Raw genomic sequence first — 24,790 nt, forward strand, 5'->3', positions numbered from 1 at the left:
ATGCGTCATCCAGCAGCAGAAACAGCTACATGTTACTGAAACAGCAAAATGTGTTCAGTGAGCTGCAGTTCAGCTGTTAAGATGCTCTGATGATTTTACCACTAGAGCCGCTGGATGTTTATTTGTATGCTGCTGAAGAAAGACAAGGATTCCATTCTTCCTGAAACATTCATTCTAAAAGAGTAGCTTTGCATAATCCAGAGTTCATAATAATCCTCTGAGCCAAGCTCCCCTCAGTTCGTCCTGTGTCTGAAGCCCTTCGTCCTTTAAAGCCAGCTCTGATTGGCTGCCCCACGGAATCAGAAGATCTAAACTAAAAGTAGGTGGGGCTGCATACCAAGACAACTATAATCAATAACTTATTAACCTTGCTGTTGTCACCTGGACAAATACGATCGATCAGTTATTAGAAGATGAGTATGAATCAGTGTTATTATCATCGCACTTTCATGATCTTTGACATTTCAACTTTAACCATAATAACCACTCTTGCTACAGTACATACAGTCTATGTCTTGAGTTTTAAATGTTAACAGGAGGCTATTTAGAGTCATCACACTTTCTGCTCGTCACACGATCCACTTATCAGCTGCACCTGTGTCAGAATTATTACTTTACCTTTAATTTTACATTTTTGAGTTGCTGTTCAATATAATGTAGATGATGTCAGTGAACCATAGACAAAGAAACGCTTGTCGAACATGGACAAATGAAGAAGACTGAAGAAGACTGAGATCTTACCTTCCTAAAACTCTTTTTTAACATAACCGTGCCGCAGGCTTGAGCCACGCTTCCTTTCTGTGTACAGTTCCAATGAGCTTGAAAGTCAATACCTTTATCCTTCAGTACAACCTGAACTCTCTTAGGCGGCTTTCTGTTCAGGAATATTTCTCCAGGCTTGTTGAAAGATGTTGGCTGTATTTGGTTGTCTGTCAGGATGATTCCCCACTGCTTTAATAATGTTGGGCTCTGAGGAGGCCGATCCATGCCTGATAGTGTCCCACTGTGTTTTTCTATCCAGGTGTGGGAAACTCCAGGCCTCAAGGGCCGGTGTCCTGCAGGTTTGAGATGTGTCCTTGATCCAACACAGCTGATTTAAATGGCTAAATGACCTCCTCAACATGTCTTGAGGTTTCCAGAGGCCTGGTAATGAACTAATCATTTCATTCAGCATGTTACCCAGGGTGATTTGGGTGGGTACTTTTACTGCTTTTAATGCTGTTTGGGATCATTGTCATGCTGAAAAATGATGGGATTCCATGGTCTATCAAAATTTGATGGTACTTTTCTGGGTGCATAATTCAATAAATTTTAAAAAGATCTCCAACATTTGGGGTGGCTGTAGCTCAGGAGGTAGAGCCAGTCACCTGATCTGAAGGTGAGCAGGCTCCTCCAGTCTACATGCCAAGAATCCTTGGGCAATATAATAATCCCAAGTTGCATCCATGGGAGTATGAATATAGTTAGGAAGCACTCAGTTTATAAGAAAATGATTGGGTGAATGTAGCATAGAGCGCTTTGAGTACTCTGGGAGAGTAGAAAAGTGCTATATCAGAATCAGTCCATTTATGTCACTGGCTGAAATGCTGTCCCAAATCATAACAGCACCTTGATCTTTTACACATGGCTGTAGACTCTGTCCTCCAGTGATTTGGATCCATCACTCATCAGATCTTCTGCCACTGATTTTCAGTCTGGTTCATGTGTACTTTGGCAGACCTCAGCCTGTGCACCCCGTCACACTTCTTTAAAAACGCCTTGACAGCCACTGATGTCATTTCTGATGAGGCTAGATGCATCAGCTGGAGGGCCAGATGCATCTCTCAGTTTAACTTCATGGTCCTGTTGCAGATCAGTTTCCAAATGCACTACATAAAGTTTAAATTTTATCCCCCCCCAATTTAGTTTCACACTGCCCATCTACATCATCCAGTGTAAGAGCTGCTATCTGCACTGAAAGTTACTTCAAAAATAATGTCGGCACATGAAGCTACACAGCAGTGTCTGATTTAACTGCCTTTATTGGTTGAGATGGTGAGATACAGGCCAGAACGAATCACAGCAGAGTAATTTGAGTAGGAAACAGTCACCCGGCAACTATCAACAGCTCCCCTCCAAATGTGAGCTGATGTTGACCTAAGAGTCCTTCAGTACTTTAGTTACACAGGAAGCAGCAGCTGAGCCACATTCATTCTTATCACACATCTGTTTCTGCACAAATCTGTGACATCAGTCGGAGTGAACATGAAAGAAATATAAACTTAACCACCACCACACCGGCTATGAAGTCACCGATTTGAGATGAGCCAGAAATCCATCTTAAAATTGAAAACATGCAGATGTGAATCTTCGAGCAGCTCCAGTTTCCTGCTCTGATTACCCATCAGATGTGTTAAATTCCTCCATGCTGTAAAACAACAGACATCCCCGTCTCCTTGCACAAACAAAACAGCCAAAATAATATTCATATCTCTCTCTGACCTGCAAATGAGTGCATAATGCTCTGCTGAGAGCTTTTAAACTACGTGTGGAAAACAAAAAGCCTGACAGCAGTCAGTGTTTATTTACCCACCAAACCACCCGTTTATGATTTTATTGAACATTTAAATAACGTTAGAGCTAAACTGGTACAGTCTGGATGAACACCGAGGATCCCAGGTGGGTCAAAGTCAGAAGGTTTTTGAAGCAGACACGCAGCTTTTCTGTTTCTCCGCTGTCATGTCCGCTGAAGGTGCGACAGCGGCTGGCGGCTCAGAAGTTGATGGCTTTGCCGAAGGAGGCGGCCAAGTTGGCTTCTCTGAACGCCTCGGACACAGTCTGCAGGAGAAGGACGAAGAGGAAGGCGTTTGAAAGAACTCACGGTGCAACAGGACTTATCATTTGTCATGTCATTTCTCATATCTTTACTACAAGATAAACTAAGAACTGTGCATGTGCACTATGCTGTGTCGTGTGTGATAAAGAGAACGCACCGGATGGGCGTGGCAGACTCTGGCGACGTCCTCGCAGGAGGCGCCGTACTCCATGGCCAAAGCAGCTTCGTTGATCATCTCTCCTGCGCCCTGCAGAGAAACACACAGCAGCGTCTGGTTTAGCAGGTCTGTAAACAGCAACAGCTTCACATGGTCTGTTACAACAATTAACTTTCCAGCAAGCAATTTTACTTGTCAGGTAATTACAATCAAATGCGCAGCAAGACAAACACAGTAGCAAACTTGGCCACTTAATTCAGGCACTTATCCCTGTGATGGAAAGGTAATGACTGCCTGAGAAAAAAAACAGTCCCTTGATCGGGATCATGTCCATTTTTTTATTTTATTTTTTTTACACATGGGTTCACTGCACCAATCTTCTGTCTAAGACTGTCCAGCAAATTTAAGGGGGGAGTTTGAGACGCATTCAGAAACATGAAACAAAAACGTAATTGTGCATGTAACTGAGAGCTTTAAGGAAAGCTGTGTTCCACTAAGACGTTTCTGGTCTCCAACCTTTTTTGCGCCACGGACCGGTTTATGCCCGACCTTTAAGGTGTCGCGGATAAATACAACAAAATAAAACTAGTACCAGTACCGAAAAAAAGAAAATTTATTCATAACACACGTGAAAAGACCCAGGAAAACCGAGTTAATGATAAAAATGATAACAAAATAACGCTGAAAACCGATAAAAACCCTGAAAACCAGACATTTCACACCTGAGCCTCAACTCTCGCGGCCCGGTACCAAACGACTCACGGACCGGTACCGGTCCCAGGCCCGGGGGTTGGGGACCGCTGTCATAAAGGACTGACAGAGATGTTAACAGAGATCCGGACACTCCATGGAACAGGGTCACCATGAATGTCAGTCAGTCCACCTGCACTCCTCGGATCTTTGCACTGACAAATATCTGCTTTATTGTCGCCTCAGAGTTACTGTAAGTCTAATCTGAGCGGTACAAACATGGATGTCTCATCCTTGACACAGTTAAAGGTCATTAACGGGGAAGTGTGTTCATCGAGAGCCAGCCTGATGGTTTTACAGCACTCGCATGTGTCTGTCTGGGATTAGTGTTTATTAGGACAGATGCAGTAATGAGACAGACACACAAACCGTTAACTTCCATTTTCATAGGAGGCTGATATTCTACATAAACACTCCAAAGCTGTAAACACTCGATTCCCATCATCATCATCCTCCCACGTGCTCAATGTCTATTTGATTGGGTAGATGATCCTCTACAAAGACAGTCTGAGCCCATTAACACCCAGTCCACCCACACAGATGTTTTTACATTTAAGGCTAACGCGGGTCCAAAGGAGGCTGATGAACTCTTACAGATCCGAGGATGTGAGCTCCCAGCATCCTGTCGGTCTCCTTGTGGCTGAGGATCTTCACCAGGCCGTCGGTGTCGGCGTTGGTTTTGGCTCGGCTGTTGGCTGCAAAGGGGAATTTGCCCACTTTAAACGGGACACCCTGTAGAGGAGAAGAGAGGAGGACTCAGACTGAAGTGAAATGACACAGAAATATTAGTTTTAAATGTTGCACTTTTCACACATTTTTCCCAAGTTATGGGACGCTTCATGGCTGTCACGTTTGTGTTTGTCACTTGTACAATATAAATAAGCACAAACAATCAGGATGAAACCCTTCTTTTGGCTTGGATCTGGATTGAAATGTTGGGAAATATCACCACCAGGTGGCCGATGTCAATGTCTGAAGCAGCTTAGTTTTAACAGAGACACATATTTACATTTAAAGCACTTTAAGCTGCATGGCTACTTTGTGCATGATCTCTGCTACAATGATTTAGTGACATTTCCTTCAGTTGCCCTAGAAGAACAACGCTGCACCCAGAGAGCTGGCTATCCATCGTGCTGGAAGCAAACACCTTCCCAACTTTCACCTCCTCTTTGAGCTGCTCCTCGCTCTTGCCCACCCAGGCCACCTCGGGGTGCGTGTAGATGACTGAAGGGACGCAGTTATAGTCGATGTGCACAGCGCCACCCGCCATGCCCTCCACGCAGATGATGCCCTCGTCCTCGGCCTTGTGGGCCAACATCGGCCCGGCAACCACGTCACCGATTGCATAAACGCTAAAAGAGGAGAGGAAGAAGCAAAGAGGGAACAAATGTCACTGAGCCGTGTTTTGCAAGGAGTGATACATATAATTTATTTTTTTGGTCTGGGTCATTTACTGACCCAGGAATTCAGCAGCTACATAAATACATAGAGGTTCTCTTACAGAGCAACAGAGCATCCCAGTGACGCGATCAAAGGCCTTTTCGTAACAGACTTGTTACTTTATTTCTCCTGTTACACCACTGTTACACTAATCTATTTGTGCTTACTATTTTTAGAGATTTTGATATTTTTAAACTTGGACAAAATTTTAGCAGGGGTAAACTGGTGAGGATGCACCAAATTGGTAAGTCTGCTTTCAGAGATTCAATCACTTCATTTTAGCTTAATTTTGGCAGCATGAGCTCGGTGGTACCTGGGGACTTTGGTCTGGAAGCGGTTGTTGACGGGGATGCGACCCCTGTTGTCCAGCTCGATGCCGACAGTGTCTAGGCCCAGGTTCTGGGTGAAAGGTCGTCTGCCGATGCAGACCAGCAGCACGTCACATGTCAGAGTCTCGCTCTTCCCTCCAGCTGCCGCCTCCACCCTGAAACACACATAATACCCACGTGGTTACATGACAAAGCTCCCCAGCCATATTTCAAATTTCATGAGTTTAGATAGCACATGGGTGTAAAACAGCCCAAAAGAAAATGCATCAAAGAGAGTCCTGAAAGTCTGAGTCTGGTTTTTCCACTCACGCCACATCGATCTTGCCATCGGGCCTCTTGGTTGCTCCCATGACTTTGGTGCCGAGCTTGAACTTGAGGCCCTGCTTCTGCAGGATGCGCTGGAAGTTCTTGGAGATCTCCATGTCGATGCCCATACCACCCACGTGGCCCAGGAACTCCACCGCTGTGACCTTGGCACCCAGACGCTGCCACACTGACCCCTGCAGGATGGCAGGACAAACACACGTCTGACAAGTGCAACTCTCCTTTCTAAAGAAACAGAGCTGAGGCAGGAAATGTTGCCGATGTAGTCGACATAATCATGTGTTTGTGGGTGAATCAGTCTGTAGTGATGCTGACCAGCTCCACCCCGATGACTCCAGCTCCGATCACAATCAGCTCCTCTGGTACTTTCTTCAGGGAAAGAGCTCCTGTCGATGACACGATGGTCTCCTCATCAATCTAAAGAAACATATTTGAACACACTTCTTTTAAAAATCAACCCAGAATTATCTTTTAAAAATCAAGTGCATGTGAGTTCTTATGGAGTGGTGAAAGGAGGGTGACATGTGTGAGATATGATAAGGCTCTTGAGACGAGGACGCCTTTTGTTAGACACCTGCAGCACTGACTCCTCTCTTCATGTCCCTTCCTCGCCTCCTCCACTCCCTTTGGTAAATACAACAAGCAAAAAACCTGCAACTAGTGAAATGAAGTATGAACAGGTCACAAATTCTCATACCTGGATGCCTGGAAAGGGCGTGACCTCTGAGCCTGTGGCGATGAGGATGTTCTTGGTGTTGATGACCTGCTCTGTACCATCAGCTGTTGTGGCGGTCACTTGGTTCTTCCCGGTTAACCTTCCAAAACCATTAACGTGAGTAACCTGTGGGGAGTGATGTCACACCACAGACACTGTTAAAAGTGGTTCAGATGTAGCATCTGTGTAAACCAGCACTAATGCAGAGAGGGAAGACTGACTTTGTTCTGTTTGAATAAATGTGCGATTCCTCCAGTCAACGCTTTGACCGCCCCACTCTTCTGAGCCATCATCTTCTCCAGGTTCAACGAGATGCCTGAAACTGAAAGACAAAGACTTTATTGTCAATGGGGTCACAAATGTCAAACTAAGAAACCGATGGAAAAACAAGTTATATTCAATTAAAGCGCATTGTCGAAAACACACATTCTGTGCCATCAGTATCCAGTACTAAGGAATACAGACACAAGTGTTATAATAACGTATATGCTTATATTAAATATGGCTAATGCTGCAAATAATGACCTTCAGTGTAATCTTGGCTATAAAAAAAATCTACTTGAAAGGTTTAAAGACAATGGATTTCTCTACTGTAGTCATTTCAGGCACACAGAGCATGTACTGCTGGTCAAACCAATCATAAGAGGGTTGGTTGGCTTAAAGCGAGGGGAGCTAACACAGCTTGTTTCTGACAGGATTAACTGAGGGGCAGCACAAAAACCTCTATGACATAAAGAAGGATTATTTTGAACTTTGAATCATGCAAAGCTCTACTAGAGCTCAAAATTACAACACATAACTGGAAATGACCCCCCTTTAAGGATCAGTGAACTACACAAAATGTACAAAACGTCTCTTTAAAGCCTGATGGTGATTCTTACTTTCGATGCCTCTGCTTTCAAAGTCCTTCCCATGAGCCAAGTGGTACAAGTAGGAGTTGTTCAGCAGAGCCTGCAGAAACAAAACAGCAGCTTATTCAGCTGGAGGAATGACTTTATACACGTTTGCATCATTTTACGGATTCAATATAGTTTAATCAATCTTACGTTCAGTGCTCATCACCAAACTGAAAAGTTATTTTTAGGTGAAGTTTGTTCTGCTTTCCTCTCTCTGTGAAATTTAGTCCTTATTATGAAGTGGAAAATGTTTTTCCCACTCTGCTTGGATAAATCCAAAAGTATTGGCTTATTTTTGAATTCATCAAGACAATAAAAAGATGCTACCGGTATGTGCTGCTATTCTTTCTGGCAAAATTTTTGGCTCTACTACTCAAATGTGCTCCATGGAAGCATTTGCCCTTTATAATATATCTATGGATAGAAAACCATCACTGGATTACTTTTATACGAAAGGTGTACAAGTTCTGAAAGAGAAACCAAACCCAAGATAAAAACATCCTTGGTATCTCCTTCCTGTAAAATGATCATACTGATCAAACCTCTTACAAACAAACCTGTGAATTTGTGGTGATTAAAAGCAGTTTGTTACCTTCGAGGGGATGCAGCCGACATTGAGACAAGTCCCGCCGAGTGTGAGATTTTTCTCGACACACACTGTCTGTCCAAAAATAACAAATGTAGAGACGGGGGATACATTATTCACCAAAAACTTCCACTTGTGACCATCTGTGGGATTTAGACAGCAGGATATCTGTCGAGCAGGTGGGTTACCTTAAAGCCGAGCTGTGCAGCTTTGATTGCAGCGACATAGCCTCCTGGACCGGAGCCCACCACTGTGATGTCTGCATCAACTGCAGAGAGGCAACACAGCAGCTTTTAGCATGACTTTACACCACCAGAGAAAACTACATGATTAAGGTCTGGTGTATGTAACTGAACATTTTAATGCAAGCTCTCTACCACCCCTCTTTACATAGCCCATGAAGTCCTATCCCCACCCAAATCCAGCACCCGAGACTCTCTGCAAGTCTGAATTATGAGACTGCTTTGATACAAACATCAGAGATCAAACCGCACAAACATGTGGCTAAAGTTCAGTAAACACTGTGCCACAAATAAAGTCCTATGATAAGATTTACAGCACAATCGTACTTGCTGCTTTGTCAGCGTAGGTACGAACAGACAGCGCTGCAGCTCCGTGCACTTTGCAGGGCAGGTGGTGGCTCCGCTGTGAAGCAAACGAAATGCACAGTTAGAAAATACGCATGCACAATACAACTAGGCAATGCAACACAAAACAATGTTATAGTGCATCACAAGCCAACTTTGCAAACTAAAAGCATCTGTCTTCAGTGGCTTCTCTCACTTCCGTAATCTGCTGCTTAATAATTTCTATTTACGTCACTACTATTTCCTTTTAAAGCTGCATACTAAGATACTGAAGCCTAGTGAGTCACGAAGGAGCAAACTCAACTACTAAACTAACATTTGAATTTTCATATTTAGTTTAATATTTAGACTCATGCACTTGTTTTCATGGAATTGTACCACATTCAGCTGGTTTGCTGTTGCAGTGCCAGCTCTCAGCAAGGACACCCTCAGCCTGTCCACCAGTAACTCTGAAACTTTCCCCTCTAGCAGACTACCAAGTTAGCAAATAACTACAATTTAAGTGTCATAGAGTCACAAAGCTTCTAAAAGCCCCGAAACAATTCGGAATAATTTGATGCTCGCCGTGAAGCTGTGAGACAACAGCTGAGCTTACGACATAAATTATGAGTTAGGCAACCGCTGCTAAACAGCTAAGCGAGCTAACACGACACCAGAGTGGGAAATGTCAACTGCAAAGTCATAGAACCTAGATGCTTTTCTTCTAGCTTTGTGTGATTTAAGCCCCTTTAATATTAGCAGAATACAAATATCACGCTTCTTTTCATTGCAGGTTTTACTTCAAAATACTGCGACAATATTTAACCAGAAAAGTCGTGATTTAGTTTAAAAGTGGGGAAGGTTGTTAGTCTAACTCATGCCGAATTAAAATGAAAAAGGTATATGAATAGGAAAAACATCAACTGAAAACCAAGCAACGTGTTTAGACATCGATAACCACAACAACTCCAAATTGCATGTCTTTTCCAGTGCAGTCTGGTTCGCCTTCTGCTGTTAGCCGAGTAGCTAGCCAGGTGCGGGCCGCAGGTCTAAAATTTCCCCTATCCTCTAGATCTGCAGCACGCAGGACAGTTTACGACACATCCGGATTTCGCATACTGGTTATCGCGAAAATAATATGACTGCTTACTGTGGCCAGGGAGCGGTATAACTGTGTCCAGCTCTGCATTCTGTCGGTGCACTCTCACTGGATCCGTAACCTACAGCAGGCCGAGCAGCCAAGGACTCCTATCATTGCGCAAGCGCAGTATGGGTCCAAACCGAAAACTCCTCCGGGTCGCATCTATTACGCATCACGTCAAAATTTGCGACGGGTAAACAAATGTTATTTTTAAAAGCAAAATGTTTTTTTAACCCTTGGGGGTCCCTAAAAAAGACATCCACTTTGGTCCCTAATGGACATAAATGTCCATTCCCCAAAAAGTGCAATAAAAATATTATATATTAATATTTTTTTCCACTTTAAATTGGTCAGTCTTTTAAAACTACTTCTCCCTGAAATATTCATATAAAGTTTTAATTATATTTTCGTTGTTTTAACCCTTTAAATCCCAGTTTTACTTCATGAGCGCCCTGTTTTTTAGCCCCCAAAAACAAAAAAACTCAATATTTTAAAAAAATAACATTTGAAGTAATATTTGATTGTTATTATAATTAGGCCTTTAGATGGACTAAAGATTGGCACCAAGAGTCATTTCGATCGCCTTTTATTTTTTTTCCAGGAGCGCATTTCATAAAATGCACACTATCGACCACGCCCCAAAAAGTGCAATAAAAATATTAAATATTAATTTTTTTTTTCACTTTAAATTGGTCAGTCTTTTAAAACTGCTTCTCCCTGAAATATTCATATAAAGTTTTAATTATATTTTCGTTGTTTTAACCCTTTAAATTACAAAAAAACGAAAAAAAAAAACGAAAAAACTAAATATTTTCCCAAAAAAACATTTGAAGTAATATTTGATTGTTATTATAATTAGGCCTTTAGATGGACTAAAGATTGACACCAAGAGTCATTTCGATCGCCTTTTATTTTTTTTTCCAGAACCAGAAAATGGTCTCCAGGCGGCAAATGCTGCTCGTCGAGGCCGAAATGAGTGCATTCTCCCGGGTTAACTCGCGACGATGATCGGGGGGCATGTTGCGTCGGACTCCTTTTTCCAGCGCACACTTCCGGTACCACGTGACAACAAATACGTCATTTCCTGTTGACTAAAAAAAAAAAATGCACCCTCTCATGGTCCTAGGGACCGAAAAATGGTCCGCCCGATCAGCGGGCGAACCCGCTGCTGCACGCCGGAAAAGAGGCGTCATTTCCCGCAGGTCTGTCCAAGCAGCCCGCTGTTTTCCAGCAGAGGTCAAATGTGAAGCAAGGGCGCCACCCGGTGGACAAATAAAAAAATTACAACTCCAAGGCCTGTAGTCCAAAACAAAACCTAAGCTGGAGACCTGACTTTCGATTTGACCGTAATTTTTCTGGCGTGAAAAATAGCGTTTATAATGGGTTTCAATGTGGACATTTTTGTCCAAAGGGCCTAAGGTGGATGGATTGCTGTAACTTAGCCATTTTAGGCTGCTTTAATGAATTGACACCACAATTAAAAAAAATAAGTAAAAAAAACATTCTTTGACAAATTTGGCTTTAATCCACTCAACACAGTGAAGATGGTTTAAAACTAAAAATGAAAAAGACAATAAATGTCCTTAAGACCCTTAAACAAATCATATATATGTATGTATGTATATATATATATATATATATATATATATATATATATATATATATATATATATACACACACACACTTCCTCTACACCCCCCCCCCCCCAATGTTTTTGCACATGTCGAGGAGCGTGTCAGGCTACATTTCACTGTGTGTTATACTTGTATAACTACGCATGTGACAAATAAAGAACCTTGAACTTGAACCTTGAACTTGGTGAACTTTAATAGTAACAAATGAGGTAAAAAAACAACAACCCCAAAACATACAAAACACAGAAAGAGGCTCTCAGTATTCATTAATAATTAGAAAGAAACATTCTGGTCGTGGATTTTTACAGTCTTAGTTCCGCTCGCTGTCATCATTATAATCATCATGATCAATGGCGAGGTCCTGAGGTGGGCGGGGCTGTCTCTGGTGATGTCACCATGAAGGAACAGCATCTGGCACGTGTTGGTGAAACATCCCAGTACGCTGGTGTAGTTTCCTCTCCAGCTGTTTGACATGTGACACTTGAACATTAAGGGGAAGAAGAAGAAACAGTGTTAGGTCAGGTGACCACATGGTTTCTAAAGTAACTGACAGGAAGTAACCAGGCCGTCAGAAATGGATGGCATGTGTTTAGAGTTACTGGAGTTGGGTAACTGTACTTACCAAAAGCAGAAGCACACAGATGAAGGATCAGATGCTGAATGTTGCAGGAACATGCTCATGTGTGGTGGTCATTCAGTGCTGCTCCGGCAGGTTAGACAGTCCAAGACTGATATGCTGCCCATCTGAGAGTTTGAAAACACACATGCAAAGATTTATTTTGTGTTACAGTCAAAGTTGGATGTTCATTTTTGTCCTTTAAAAATGTTTGTGTATTTGAAAGCACTAACATTTAAGGATGACTTGGATCGTCTCCTTTAAAGGGGAAACAAGTGTATCCACTGATCCACGTCACTTTACCTGGATGATGACTCCTCTCTCCCTCACTCAGAAACACTCCTAATATAACCAAGCAAATAAATAATATTGAAGATTTACTTACATCATTACTAAAACATCAAAAACATCTCCCTTTGATTCTATTTCTTCATTCCTGCTGAACATCAGGCAACAAATATCTCAATAAATCACAGTAAAATGTAAAGCACATGTTTTCTCTGCTTTGTCTAACCTCTGCAGAGCCTCTGTCAAGAAAAACACATCTGTAAGCATAAAACAAATATACATTCATAACACGTCACTGGACAAACCTCGGTCAGTTGATTTCCTCTGTGCAGTGCAGATGAGCATCAGTCAGCGAGTGACTCTGCTGGTTCTTCTGAGGAAACACCACCATCTCTCCACACCGTCACCATCTGTGAGCACAAACTGCTGCTCTGCCAGCATGTAGGAATCACATATCACACACAGGGGTGAAGAAACATCAGAGCTCAACTTTGGATACTTTAGATCTAAACAGATCAAAGTAGCTCTTAGTTTCAGCAATCAGACAAACAATGATACCAAACTGATTCTGTATGAATACAATATGGTATTTTCAATACAGGTGTCAAATTAATTTATTAAAACTAATACAGATATATGTACATTTTTTTTGATAAATTAGTTTGCTAAATTATAAGGATATATTTTTATTTTTTTTTCATTTAACAATTGCAACTAAAAGAAATTAAATATTGAACAAAAATATATTGTCACATTCTTTGCATGCTCAGCACGCTGACAGACTTGAAGTTGCTACAGATTTTAAGAAGTGATAATTATAGGGAAGAAACTTCTCTTTTTCATCCGTTTAATCAAACATTTGATGCCTCAGCTGTCTCAGTCCTATAGCGTTCTGCAACTACAACTAACCTGAGGCTTGGATTTGGCTGCAGGTGCCCCTGTACATCCTTCTCAACATGTGGGTACCATTTAATCCCACTTCTTCCTGAGCTTTGCTTCATCACAAGACCAAAGGTGGCATCCCGTGTCACAGTCTTATCATCATCCAGAAGAAACATTTGAAGAAACATCATGGAGAAGAAACATTTACGCGCCTCCTGGTTTTGTTTTCTGATCCTGCAAAAAGACTGAGGACAACAAAGCCCAGAGAACACGAGATACACAACATCCAACATTCAGACTCAACAGCCTCCATAAATGAAGAGCACCAGGTTGGTTCAGTTATAGTAGATATAAGCATACTTCACATTACTGGGTATGAATAATAATGAGGAGGCAAACTTTGAAGATGCAGAGCATGATGTCCCATCATCAGACTGTAAACAAACATCCACCAGGCTTCTTTGTTGCCAAAATTGATGATTCTCCCATCAGGGATCAGTAACAGTATTAACCTGTGGTATAAGCAGCAGTCACTGAAATATTACCGTTTCAGATAAGAAATCTAGCACATAAAAACCAGGGTGGGAGGGATCTCTGCAAACTGACTTAGGTCTGCAAGTGTGAAGCTCAACAAAAATCTGACTCTCCAGTCACAGACAAACAAAAACTCCAGCTGGGAGAGAGAAAACGCTGTCTGGGTCCTGCTGGATGTTGCTGGTCAGAGTCCACACATTAGCAGAGTGCTTCTTGGTCCCACTGACCCATGTGGACAGCGACTGTGGAGAACTGTTCTGGAAAACAGAGAAGAGAATTAAAATAACAAAAAGTAGCAGCAGTTCAGATCTGATTTAATTTAATTTCCTTCACACAGCACATTCGTCCAGGCTGACAGGTAAACATAGAATTAATCTCAGGTAACATGACTCATAGTAGAGATTCAGTAAGAAAGATTGCAGGCTCTAATATTATTACCACACAATCCAAGGACACACCAACAGCTCCGATTTGTAGAACTATTTAAAGAAATGTCTTCTGAATATTCAATTCAGGTTCACAGCGGGAGGGTGGGAGGTGTCGTGGAATTTTTAAAATAAAGTCTGCAACACAGAAAGAGCTGTGATCAAGCTATTTATTACTGCGCCAACACACATCAAACATCACAGTTCACAGTCAGCGCTGCCACAGAAGTGGTGCTCCTACTCCTTTATGCATTCCAAGGAAGAGGGAGGAAGTTACAAACTGATCCTACCACACTTCACGTGTCTCGCTATGAAACCTAACGGATCAATGGTTAAGCTGTTTTGTGCCCTTATCAGCACCTGTAAAGGGAGTTGTTTTCTCAAACTGCTGACGCTGAAGTAAGTTCATCTAGTTTTAGAAATTTTCACTGAACAGTAACAGTGTCACAACTAAGCACATGCATAAGCACTTAAATACTTTAAATCGGAAAGCTGAGCCTGTTAGGCCTGAACACCTCCCTCTGCAACTGGATCCTGGACTTTCTGACCGGAAGGCCTCAGTCAGTACGGATCGGGAACTGCACCTCCAGCACCACCACACTGAGCACTGGGGCCCCACAAGGCTGTGTGCTCAGTCCTCTGCTGTTCACACTGCTGACTCATGACTGTGTAGCAACACACAGTTCAAATCACATCATTAAATTCGCTGATGACACGACCGTGGTGGGTCTCATTAGCAAGTCAGCGTACAGAGAGGAAGTGCAGAGACTAACGGACTGGTGTAAGGACAACAACCTGTCTCTGAATGTTGACAAGACAAAAGAGATGGTTGTTGACTTTAGGAGGACACGAGGCGACCACTCACCGCTGAGCATCAACGGTTCCTCTGTGGAGATTGTTGACAGCACCAAATTCCTGGGTGTACACCTGGAGAAGGACCTCGGCTGGTCCCTCAACACCAGCTCCCTGCACAAGAAAGCCCAACAGCGTCTCTTCTTTCTGAGAAGACTGAGAAAGGCCCGGCTTCCACCACCGATCCTGACCACCTTCTATAGAGGAACTATTGAGAGCATCCTGAGCGGCTGCATCACTGTCTGGTTTGGGAGCTGTGCCATATCAGACCGCAAGACCCTACAGCGGATAGTGGGAACAGCAGAGAAGATCATCGGGGTCTCTCTACCCTCTATTGAGGACATCTACACCACACGCTGCATTCGCAAAGCCACCAGCATTGTGGCTGATCGGACACACCCCTCTCACACACTCTTTACACTCCTGCCATCTGGAAAAAGGTACCGAAGCATTCGGGCACGCACATCCAGACTGTGCAACAGCTTTTTTTCCACAAGCCATCCGTCTCCTCAGCAAAAAGGGACTGACTGATAAACACGCACACACACACATACACCAACATTATCACTCAGCTTAACTCAAATACCTCAAAACATTGAGACTGGACTGACTAACCAACACAAGCGCAAACACACTGACCTACACCACCAAACCATCGCACACACCAACCTGTAAATGCTCTTTTGCACAATATTATTACTAGATATATTATATATTTTTTTTTTTTTGCACTAACTTGTCTTGTAGCACCTTGGTTCCTGGAGGAACGTTGTTTCGCCTCACTGTGTATTTTTAAACTGTATATGGTTGAAGTGACAATAAAGTTGAACTTGAACTTGAACTTGAACTTGAGAATAACAGAAAAATTCTATTACAGAGGCTAGAGCCTGTCCCAGTAGTCATAGGTAGAGCACACCTGGACAGGTCACCAGTCTGTCAGAGGACTAGATGCCGGACTAGAGCAGCGCAGATACTGAAGGACCCGTCCCATCCTGGCAACAAACTGTTCCAACTTCTGCAATCTGGTAGAAGGTTCCGCATCTTCCGGGCAAGGACAGAGAGACTCAAGAGGAGCTTCTATCCCCAAGCCATCCGGGCCCTAAACACACACACCCGCCCTCTGACATCATCTATAATTGACTGAGACAGGACTCTTCCAGACACTAAACCAAGGCACAATGTACATTTCAATTCCTTTAATTTTAAATATGTTTATATTGTCTATCCTGTAAAATAGTCAGATGTCTATTCATATTAATGTACAGAATTCACCTGCTTGCTGCTACTACTGCACATTCACCCAATGTATATACTACATATATATATATATTTTTTTTTTTTCAGGTAGTTGTTTACATTATATAATTTATTGTGTTCTGTATACGTCACTACAATGTGATTTGGAAAATGTCTAAATATACCGACAACAGGCACTTCCGCGGCAATCTCTTCAATCGGAGGACCCTTCACGTCAATTCCCGACGCAGAGGGGTACCCTGCGCGTCCATAAGTGAAGCAGAGGGAGCCTGACCATGCGTCACACGTTTGACGAGTTGGGAGTGAGAACGTGTTGTCACTTCAGTCTTCAGCACTTCCTCAAAACATGAAGAAATCCTTTCTCCTTACAAATATCTCAAGGTTTTATGACAACATGATTCTTTGATGAAAATTCATTGTTTACGTTTATTGGTAAATATTGACCCTTGAACCACATCTTCACACTTCAACAACACTGATACACACTGTGAATGTGTATGCCAGTGTTGGTGGTCATCTCAAGTTCACTGTACAGATAAATCCTGTGAGTCTTTGGCACACCTTTGCGTTCATTGAACGTCTTCTTCCTTTTGATCAACTGATGGTCAAGTGTGTGGTGTTCCTGTGGATAACCAATCCTCCTGACATCACCACCGCGTTGCTTTTATAGGAAAATATGTGAAAGGAAAAATGACACAACAGCAACAAAGACAAAACAATGTTTACAATTAAATACATGAAATACTTTTAGGTTCATGGTCATTCAGCTGGCCAAAGAACCCATCTACTTATACAAAATGATAAGGCTGTACGGTGAGTGATGGCTCAGATTTTAGTATAAAAATGTGAATTCTGTTTATTTGCCAAACAGTTTTCTTCTTTTAAACAGTTTTTTTTTGGCCGATTTAAAAACACTTGGTCTGATAAAGTTCCTCAGCACTGTACATAATCAAAACTAACAGTCAAATAAAACTATCATGACTTTTATAAAATTTTAATTGTACACATTTTCAGAAAAACACAAACTTGTCATAAAAACCATTTTAAAGCACTAAAATCTTTGGAACAAAGTTTCTGACAGTTTGCTTTTCCTTTAGTGTTTGTAATGTGCCAGTTCAGAGGATGCTGTGGATGCTGGTAAATGTTATTTCTGTTCTGGTTTGTAGCTTAACCATTTTTGTGCTTCCAGTTCCATTTCTTGATCGCCACTGAATTTATTTATCTGTGATGGCTGGAACAGAAGTGCTGCAAACAGACTTCCTTACAACTTCTTCCCTTGCAAAAGGACATTTTATTTGCAGTTATTGAGTACAAGAAACTTCATCAAGAGTTGCTGAAACAAAGCAATTCTTTTTATTTGCTTCTCCCAGATCACAAACCTCAACATATACATGAACAGGACGGGACAATTAAGTAAATAATAAACTAAGAACCAAACAGAACATAGAATAATAATCAAAGATTCAGATTCTACAGAAATTCAAAACTCTGGCTTCGATTATTTACACACACACACACACACACACACACACACACACACACACACACACACAAAGAATCCATATTTTTTCCACATTTCCCTTTTCTGTGATGTTTAAACAGTTTTAACTTCCTAGGATCTGGTGTCTACATATGTGGACATCACATTTTGGGTCGTCTAGGGTCCGGTGGCGCCAGTGTCCGGCAGCCTCGCCTCTGTCAGTGCGCCCCAGGGCAGCTGTGGCTACAATGTAGCTGCCATCACCAGTGTGTGAATGTGTGTGTGAATGGGTGGATGACTGAATGTGTAAAGCGCTTTGGGGTCCTTAGGGACTAAGTAAAGTGCCTTGAGGTGACTTTTGTTGTGATTTGGCGCTATATAAATAAAACTGAACTGAATTGAATTATACAAATACAGGCCATTTACCATTTACCATTCAAAATACCTTATTTTGCTCTACAAGGGCCAGATGTCCACTTACGAGGCCGTGATACTGCAACTGTTCTATCGAAATTTAAATGTCCTCATATGTGGATCTCATTTTCCTCAAAAACAAAAATCAGGCTAAAAGAAAAAATCACGTATTTCTTTATTTTACATTCATCAGGTCCCAATCACCCTAAATAGCAAAGGGTCAAAGGAGCTTGCAAAGAAAAGCGTCTGGACTTCTTTAAGTTGCTTGAAGACGTCCCATCTGGGACTCTCCACCATTTGACCTTAGAACTGAAGAAGCTTCTCGGATGAGAGGTGAAACGTCTTCAAGCAACTTAAAGAAGTCCAGACGCTTTTCTTTGCAAGCTCCTTTGACTACGATGACCTGGATGACTGAGAACCTTCACAGACCTAAATAGCAAAGAGAAATTCAAAATTAATGCCATGATGGAGTTTGGGTCTTAGGAGCTTAAAGGAACTGCTTGTACATCATAAAAAAAGATTATGACACAAAATCTTGAAAAAGTTGATAAATATGAAAAAGGTGTGCACATCATTATCATTCTGGTTATTGTATTACGCAGCCGAACCCACCAGTGTGGATGTTATTACCATCATTGGAACAGGGACTGAAGAACAGGTAGAGCTTCTCAGTGAAGGAGCAGTCAGAGAAGGAGTAGATAAGAGCTGCAGTGCTGACGTCATAAAAGCAGACCAGACCCTCGTCGTAGTGGACGTACACCCCCACCTTCACAGGCTTCGACCTCAGGGACAGGTGGACTGCCGGCTCCGTGGAAACTACATACCCATCAGAGCACAAACATAAAGTCCAGAAACCGTTGCTAGAACTCAGCTGGACTTGTCCTTTCACATTATCCTTCCTGGTCACTCCTAAAGTCCACGTAGACCACTTGTCAACCTTGACCTCAAAATAAAATCTTCCAGAAGAGTAACCCAGATTTGATAACACACATCTACAATCATTCCCTTTATACTGGGGGGGTCTGGGGTGAACCGTATCAGGATCAAGCATGGCATAACATCTGTACCACTGGACTCTCTTCAGCTCGTCCTCAAACAGACTCTTCATCTGGTCATTTAGCTTCTTCTCCACCTGACTCACAGCTCTCACCACCATCCCTTCATATGAAGGTGGATGGATACTGGTGTTGGTCCAGTCTTTAGTGGGTGGAACAGCTTTCACAGAAGAGAAGTTGTGGATGAACTGGAGGTGGTCTTCTGAGCTTGAGAGTTGCTCCATCTCAGAGCTTCTCTTCGTCAGCTCAAAGATTTCCTGCTCGAGCTCCTTGATGACGTCTGCAGCCTGTTTCTCTGCTGTTCTCTGCTTCTCTTTGACCGCCTCTGTCAGCTCATTCAGACCTCTCTCTATAGACTCCATCAAATCAACAAAGAACTGAACACCCCCCTCCAGCTCTCTGTCTGCCTCTTCCTTACTGAGCTGCACAGAGCGTTTAACCTCTTGAATCTTCTCCAGTCTCTTGAGGATCATTCCTTGAAGTTCAGCCTGTTTCTTCACCAGCCCTGCCTTCTTCACTTTGCATTCCTCTTTCAGAGGAACAACATCATGGCACTTGTGGTCTGAAACAGAGCACACAACACAGACACACATCTGATCGGTCTTGCAGAACATCTCCAGCGGTTTATCATGTTTTGAACATATCCTTCGTTCCAGGCTCTTAACAGGGTCGATCAGCTGATGTCTCTTTAGGCCTGAAACAGTCTGATGAGGCTGCAGGTGAGTCTCACAGTAGGAGGTCAGACACACCAGACAGGACTTCAGAGCCTTCAGTTTGGTCCCAGTACAAACATCACAGAGAACTTCTCCTGGTTTAGCAGACTGTTGCTCTGATCTCCTCGTGCTGCTGCTGCTGCTGGCTTCCTGCTGAGCTGACAGCTTGAACTGAGCAGCCATCTCAGAGATGAAAGTATTGACATGGAGCTCGGGTCTTGTGTAGTACTTCCTTTTACAGATGGGGCACTCACACAGAGGACTGCTGTTCCAGTGCTGAGTGATGCAGTTCTTGCAGAAGTTGTGTCCACATGGTGTACTGACTGGATCTGTGAACACTTCCAGACAAATGCAGCACAGAAACTGGTCCTCAGACAGCAGACAGCTGGCAGCAGACATGTCCACACTGGGGGGATAAATGGAGAGAAAGGAAAAACTGTAACTGCATTATCGTTCAATAATTCAGCTCACAAAAGTCAGACAATGTGTGGAGGCTATAATTTACTTGATTTCTTTGTTATGTTTTCTTCCTCCTATTCACCTCTAATTTTGGAAGTAGAAGTACAAATACTACTGTTAAAAAAAAGTAATCTAGTAAAAGTTTAAGTACTGTTGTCAGAGTCCAGGAGGCCATTTATACGAACAGGGAACGACCATCTCTAAATCGAGGAGGGGCCTAAGGGTACATCTGTCATGATCTTACAATGCTGTGATTGCAGCCGTTCCCCAACTCTCTGTGAATGGGACTCATGGCCATTGACCAGTGGTTGTTGACTAATAGTCACGAGAATTTGCATTTTAACGATCATCATAATAATGATGAAGGAACTGACCTCCCAGCCCATTGTTCCTTCAGTGGGCTGGTTTCAGTCACTTGGATGAGTGACGAAACGTTTCTCCCACTGAAAACGTCCAGATGAACAGAATCAACTTTTGGGGAGTCTCACGCTGTGAGGTGTGGTTCCTAGGGGAGGAACCACACCTCACAGCTGGTCTGGGCTGCGGTGTCGCTACACCCCCTTTCAACTGACGGTGCTGATGCACAGGATGGGGGAAGGGGACAATCCCCAGGTCTTCCTGGAGACCTTCCAGGCCACTGCAGAGGCATGACAGTGGCCTCTGGCGGAGTGGGCGCCACCACTACTACCAATACTGGCGGGAGAGGCTCAGACTGCGGGACCGAGTCTGCCGCCGACGTCGCGGGGGAACTGTCTGCTGGGCCATGCTGGACCTACTGGGCCGGGGTGGGCCTTTCGAGTGAGGTCCCATCATCTCTGGAAATTCCCACCATGGGAGATTTCCCACTGGAGCAGTCTCGTGATGACACCCTACGCTCAGCCTTCGACCAAGTGGTAGACATTGATGGTCATGTGGTGTGCCCTGAAGCCGTGTGGACCTACCTGCGCTTCGTATTGTGGAAAGATAGGTTATATCGAGTGAGTTGTGAAACACACCCAGTTGTTGGTGTCACAAAGCCGCCAAGAAATTATTTTCCAGGCGGCTCACTATACACCATGGCAGAGCATATGGGATATGACAAGACTCTGGAGTGAATAATGACCCGATTTTATTGGCTTGGAATCCAAGCAGATGTGCGCTGCTGGTGCGCATCCTGTCCAGAATGTTAACTTGTTAACCAGCCGGCCATACCAAAAGCACCTTTGCACCCACTCCCATTAATGGAGATCCCATTTTAGCGCATCGGCATGGACCTCATCGGGCCATTTTCTCAGAATGCACACGCCTATCGCTTTGTATTAGTTCTGGTGGATTGTGCAATGCAATACCCTGGAGCAGTGCCACTGCAATTTCTGCAAAGAGTGTGGTGCAGGCACTGTTTCAGGTCATCTCCCGAGTCGGTATTCCGAAAGAAATATTGACTGACCAGGGCACGTTGTTAAAGTCTTGCACACTGAAGGATCTGTGCGAGTTATTGAGCAATAAATTGACTGGGCCCAACGTCTACCACCCTCAAACTGACGGGCTGGTGGAGCAGCTGAATAATAATCATTTTGAGATGCAGCCTGGCATGTTCATGGCCCTACAGGCTTCCTGAACATAAAAGGCAAAGGGAATTGGTTGAAATGCTAAGAATGGGAATAATAAAAGAGTCGATGTAACCCCATCGTTCTTGTGGTGAAGAACGATGGGTCTACACGGTTCTGTGTAGACTATTGCAAAGTAAATGAAGTGTCACGCTGTGATGCATATCCCATGCCACGGGTCAATGAACTCCTTGACCAGTTGGACACTGGATTTAACCAAGGGCTACTGGCAGGTTCCCTTGTCTGCAGAGTCCAAGGAAAAACGGCATTCTCCACTCTGTACCAGTTCAATACAATTCCATTCGGCTTGTTCAGAGCCTCGGCCACATTCCAGCGCCTCATGCACTGGGCGCTGTGGCTGCATGCTGCATATGCTGCTGCCTACTTGGATGATGGGATCATCTATAGCAGGGGTCCCCAATCCCAGTCCACGAGGGCCAGTGTCCCTGCAGGTTTTAGATCTCACCCTGGGTCAACACACCTGAATCACATGATTAGTTCAATACCAGGCCTCTGGAGAACTTCAAGACATGTTGAACAGGTCATTTATCCATTTAAATCAGCTGTGATGGATCAAGGACACATCTAAAACCTGCAGGACACCGGCCCTCGTGGACTGGAATTGGGGACCCCTGATCTATAGTGACACCTTGGTGGAGCATGTGCAGCAGATGGCCGCAAACAAACCTATTTATCATGACTTGACACAATATCTGATTTAAAAACATGAGGACTTACATGTAAGCTTTAAATTTCCAGTTAATCAAACCTCACTGAGCAGTCCTTCCCTTTAAATCTACCTCTCTTCTTCTTTCTCCATCTCTGAAAGAAGTTAGTTCTATTTCTTTTCTCTCCCTGTGAAATACAGCAGCTGGACCTGTAGGGGCCATTTTTTTGTGTTGTTACCTTATGTGTACAAATAGGGGTCACCTTTTGTATTTTACAGTTTGGTGTGTTTCTGGGAATGTATTTAAGGTAGATACAATTAGCGCCAGGTGTTGCTGTTCGGAAAAACCACACAGTTTGTGACCACTGTTGTGATAAAAGACGTTGGATAAAGAGAGCTGTGCAAGAACAATTATAACTGATGGGATACAATACAAATGTTAAACAGACTAATTAAACATGAGCAGCTACAATACTAAATAATCTGAATCAAACAACAGAAGTGTCTTATTGAAAATCATTCCCACAGAGGAGAGCTGACCTCACCTCACACACCCACTACCTTTTTAAAGCTCCTCTGCCAATCACACGACAGAAGGCAACAAACTGCCAGGTGACACTTCTTACAATAGAAACGTTGTATTTGAAATTACCTGCCACTTAAAAAGAAAGTAATTCCCTCATGTGCACTCTTCTTCAGTAGGGCTAGCTCGATGCTGAAATACCGTAACTTATGGACACATGCAGTTGTTCCGGTGTTTGCGTCAACAGAAAAACAAACAAACAAAAAACACTGTCCCACTTTGAACCCCTGACTATGGCACGCATCAAAAAACACTCAAGTCAAGTACAGATACCTGAAAATTGTACAAAATTCTAATTTTTTATAATTTTCCCACCTTTGCTTTTGACAGCAACTGAGAGTTTAATTTGACAAGACACAGCACAGAATAATAAACTTGAATTTTGCATCATTGCTGAATTTTCAATCCTTAAATTGAATCTGCTGCACTCACCGCTGTTCTGTAGAGGCTTTGCTGAGAAAGTCTCTCTGACTGACAGAGACACTTGTCTGCAGCCACCTGTTGGTCTGATAAACCCTCAGTTTCATTTCAGGAACATGACGTTGAAGCTCTTCTCCTCTTACAGCCGATTAATCCAGCTCTGTGCAGGGGCAGATCTAGAGAAATTTTCTTAGGCTGGCATGGAAAAAGTATTTTGGAAACTAACTGCACCACATGCAGCACTATTATTTCTCTCAGTCTCAGAGCAGCATTTCTAATTTTGATTGAAAGTGTCAGAGAAAACGGCAGCCTCGAGCGAGCCGGGATATTAGTTTACAGAGGCTGTTAGAATTATATGTCTAACGTTAAAATGTTGGTGACACAATAATTTCATCCTAATGGCACTGACATATTCATAGGGTTCATTTTTGAGACAATATATCATGAGGTATTTATGATTTTGCAAATATTCCACCTTGTAGTGCAGTTTGCACAAATTGTTTTAAAAATGCACTCAGCCTACAAACATTACTGATGAGTCAAGATCTGCACAAAGTGACAGAAACACTGAGCAGCTCCACATTTTATTCTTATTGTCATGTATGTCCTATTTGTCAGGTGACAGAAGAACCAACACAAAGCTCAGAGAGTAATGGTGACACAAGATCACAGGTGGAATTGGAGGATGACTTGATGGTTCATGACTGTATTTGAAGCACATGTGTGACTGCATGTATGTGGAGTGTCTCACTGTTATTCATCAGGTGACAGAGGCAGCTCTGCCATGTTGTAGCTCAGAGGTGAAGAGGCGAGGTCACAGGTGACTGACTGATGGTTTGGTGCTATAGATTAACTAGTATTTATTATCATGACAATTGTTAGGCTGCTGATGTAAATTGATTCATTAGTGTATATTTGACAAAGAATCTGAATTGACATGTCTCACTTTTTATATGGCACGAATCAATGTGTCATTTTATCAGGTGGCAATATGTCCTAGTGCAGTCAGAGGGAGGGGAAGAGCCAGGGCCAAAGGTGAGGCACATCAAGCACAGAATAATAATTTTAATCTGAGGATAAAACGCAGGTACTGAGGCTGAAAGAAGCTTCAGTGCTCTCAGAAGACTAAAAACATGGCTAAGGTCAACAATGACTCGAATGAGATTAAACAATGCTGCTGTATGTCCACCAGGAGACACTGGACA

General features: G+C 43.0%; 2 protein-coding genes and 1 long non-coding RNA gene across 7 annotated transcripts; all 3 read right to left on the minus strand.

The window, feature by feature from the left end:
* Positions 1–2,003: 2,003 nt before the first annotated feature.
* Positions 2,004–9,844, minus strand: dld (deltaD). The gene is made up of 14 exons (XM_085464883.1): positions 9,729–9,844; positions 8,582–8,657; positions 8,201–8,280; positions 8,019–8,087; positions 7,412–7,481; positions 6,752–6,852; positions 6,513–6,656; positions 6,131–6,232; positions 5,801–5,991; positions 5,476–5,646; positions 4,885–5,074; positions 4,317–4,454; positions 2,973–3,062; positions 2,004–2,817 (listed from the first exon to the last, which is right to left on the minus strand). Exons 1-14 carry the CDS (start codon positions 9,765–9,767, stop codon positions 2,752–2,754), a joined length of 1,527 nt encoding a protein of 508 aa, XP_085321009.1. The 5' UTR covers positions 9,768–9,844; the 3' UTR covers positions 2,004–2,751.
* Positions 9,845–11,603: 1,759 nt separating this feature from the next.
* Positions 11,604–14,297, minus strand: LOC146706673 (uncharacterized). Of its 4 annotated transcripts, XR_014921600.1 has the most exons (6): positions 14,113–14,297; positions 13,168–13,931; positions 12,564–12,689; positions 12,274–12,312; positions 11,977–12,098; positions 11,604–11,834 (listed from the first exon to the last, which is right to left on the minus strand). It is a non-coding gene; the product is annotated as an uncharacterized LOC146706673 (long non-coding RNA). The 4 variants fall into 4 exon arrangements; XR_014921599.1 differs by having other exon boundaries at positions 12,564–12,684; positions 13,168–14,297; XR_014921598.1 differs by having other exon boundaries at positions 13,168–14,297.
* A 3,240-nt stretch (positions 14,298–17,537) lies between these two features.
* Positions 17,538–23,666, minus strand: LOC146706674 (E3 ubiquitin/ISG15 ligase TRIM25-like). Of its 2 annotated transcripts, XR_014921597.1 has the most exons (3): positions 23,598–23,666; positions 18,532–20,276; positions 17,538–18,307 (listed from the first exon to the last, which is right to left on the minus strand). XR_014921597.1 is itself a non-coding variant. In XM_085464884.1 (2 exons), the coding sequence occupies exon 2, from the start codon at positions 20,267–20,269 to the stop codon at positions 18,689–18,691; it is 1,581 nt and encodes a 526-aa protein (XP_085321010.1). In that variant the 5' UTR covers positions 20,270–20,276; positions 23,598–23,666; the 3' UTR covers positions 17,538–18,688. The 2 variants fall into 2 exon arrangements, 1 of the variants encoding a protein (XP_085321010.1); XM_085464884.1 differs by having other exon boundaries at positions 17,538–20,276.
* Positions 23,667–24,790: the final 1,124 nt, after the last annotated feature.

The sequence above is a fragment of the Copadichromis virginalis genome, linkage group LG7 (assembly GCF_057382275.1).
Source record: "Copadichromis virginalis isolate Kocher_CV1m ecotype Utaka linkage group LG7, C_Virginalis_male_GT1.1, whole genome shotgun sequence".
In the NCBI taxonomy this organism is placed as follows: Eukaryota; Metazoa; Chordata; class Actinopteri; order Cichliformes; family Cichlidae; genus Copadichromis; species Copadichromis virginalis.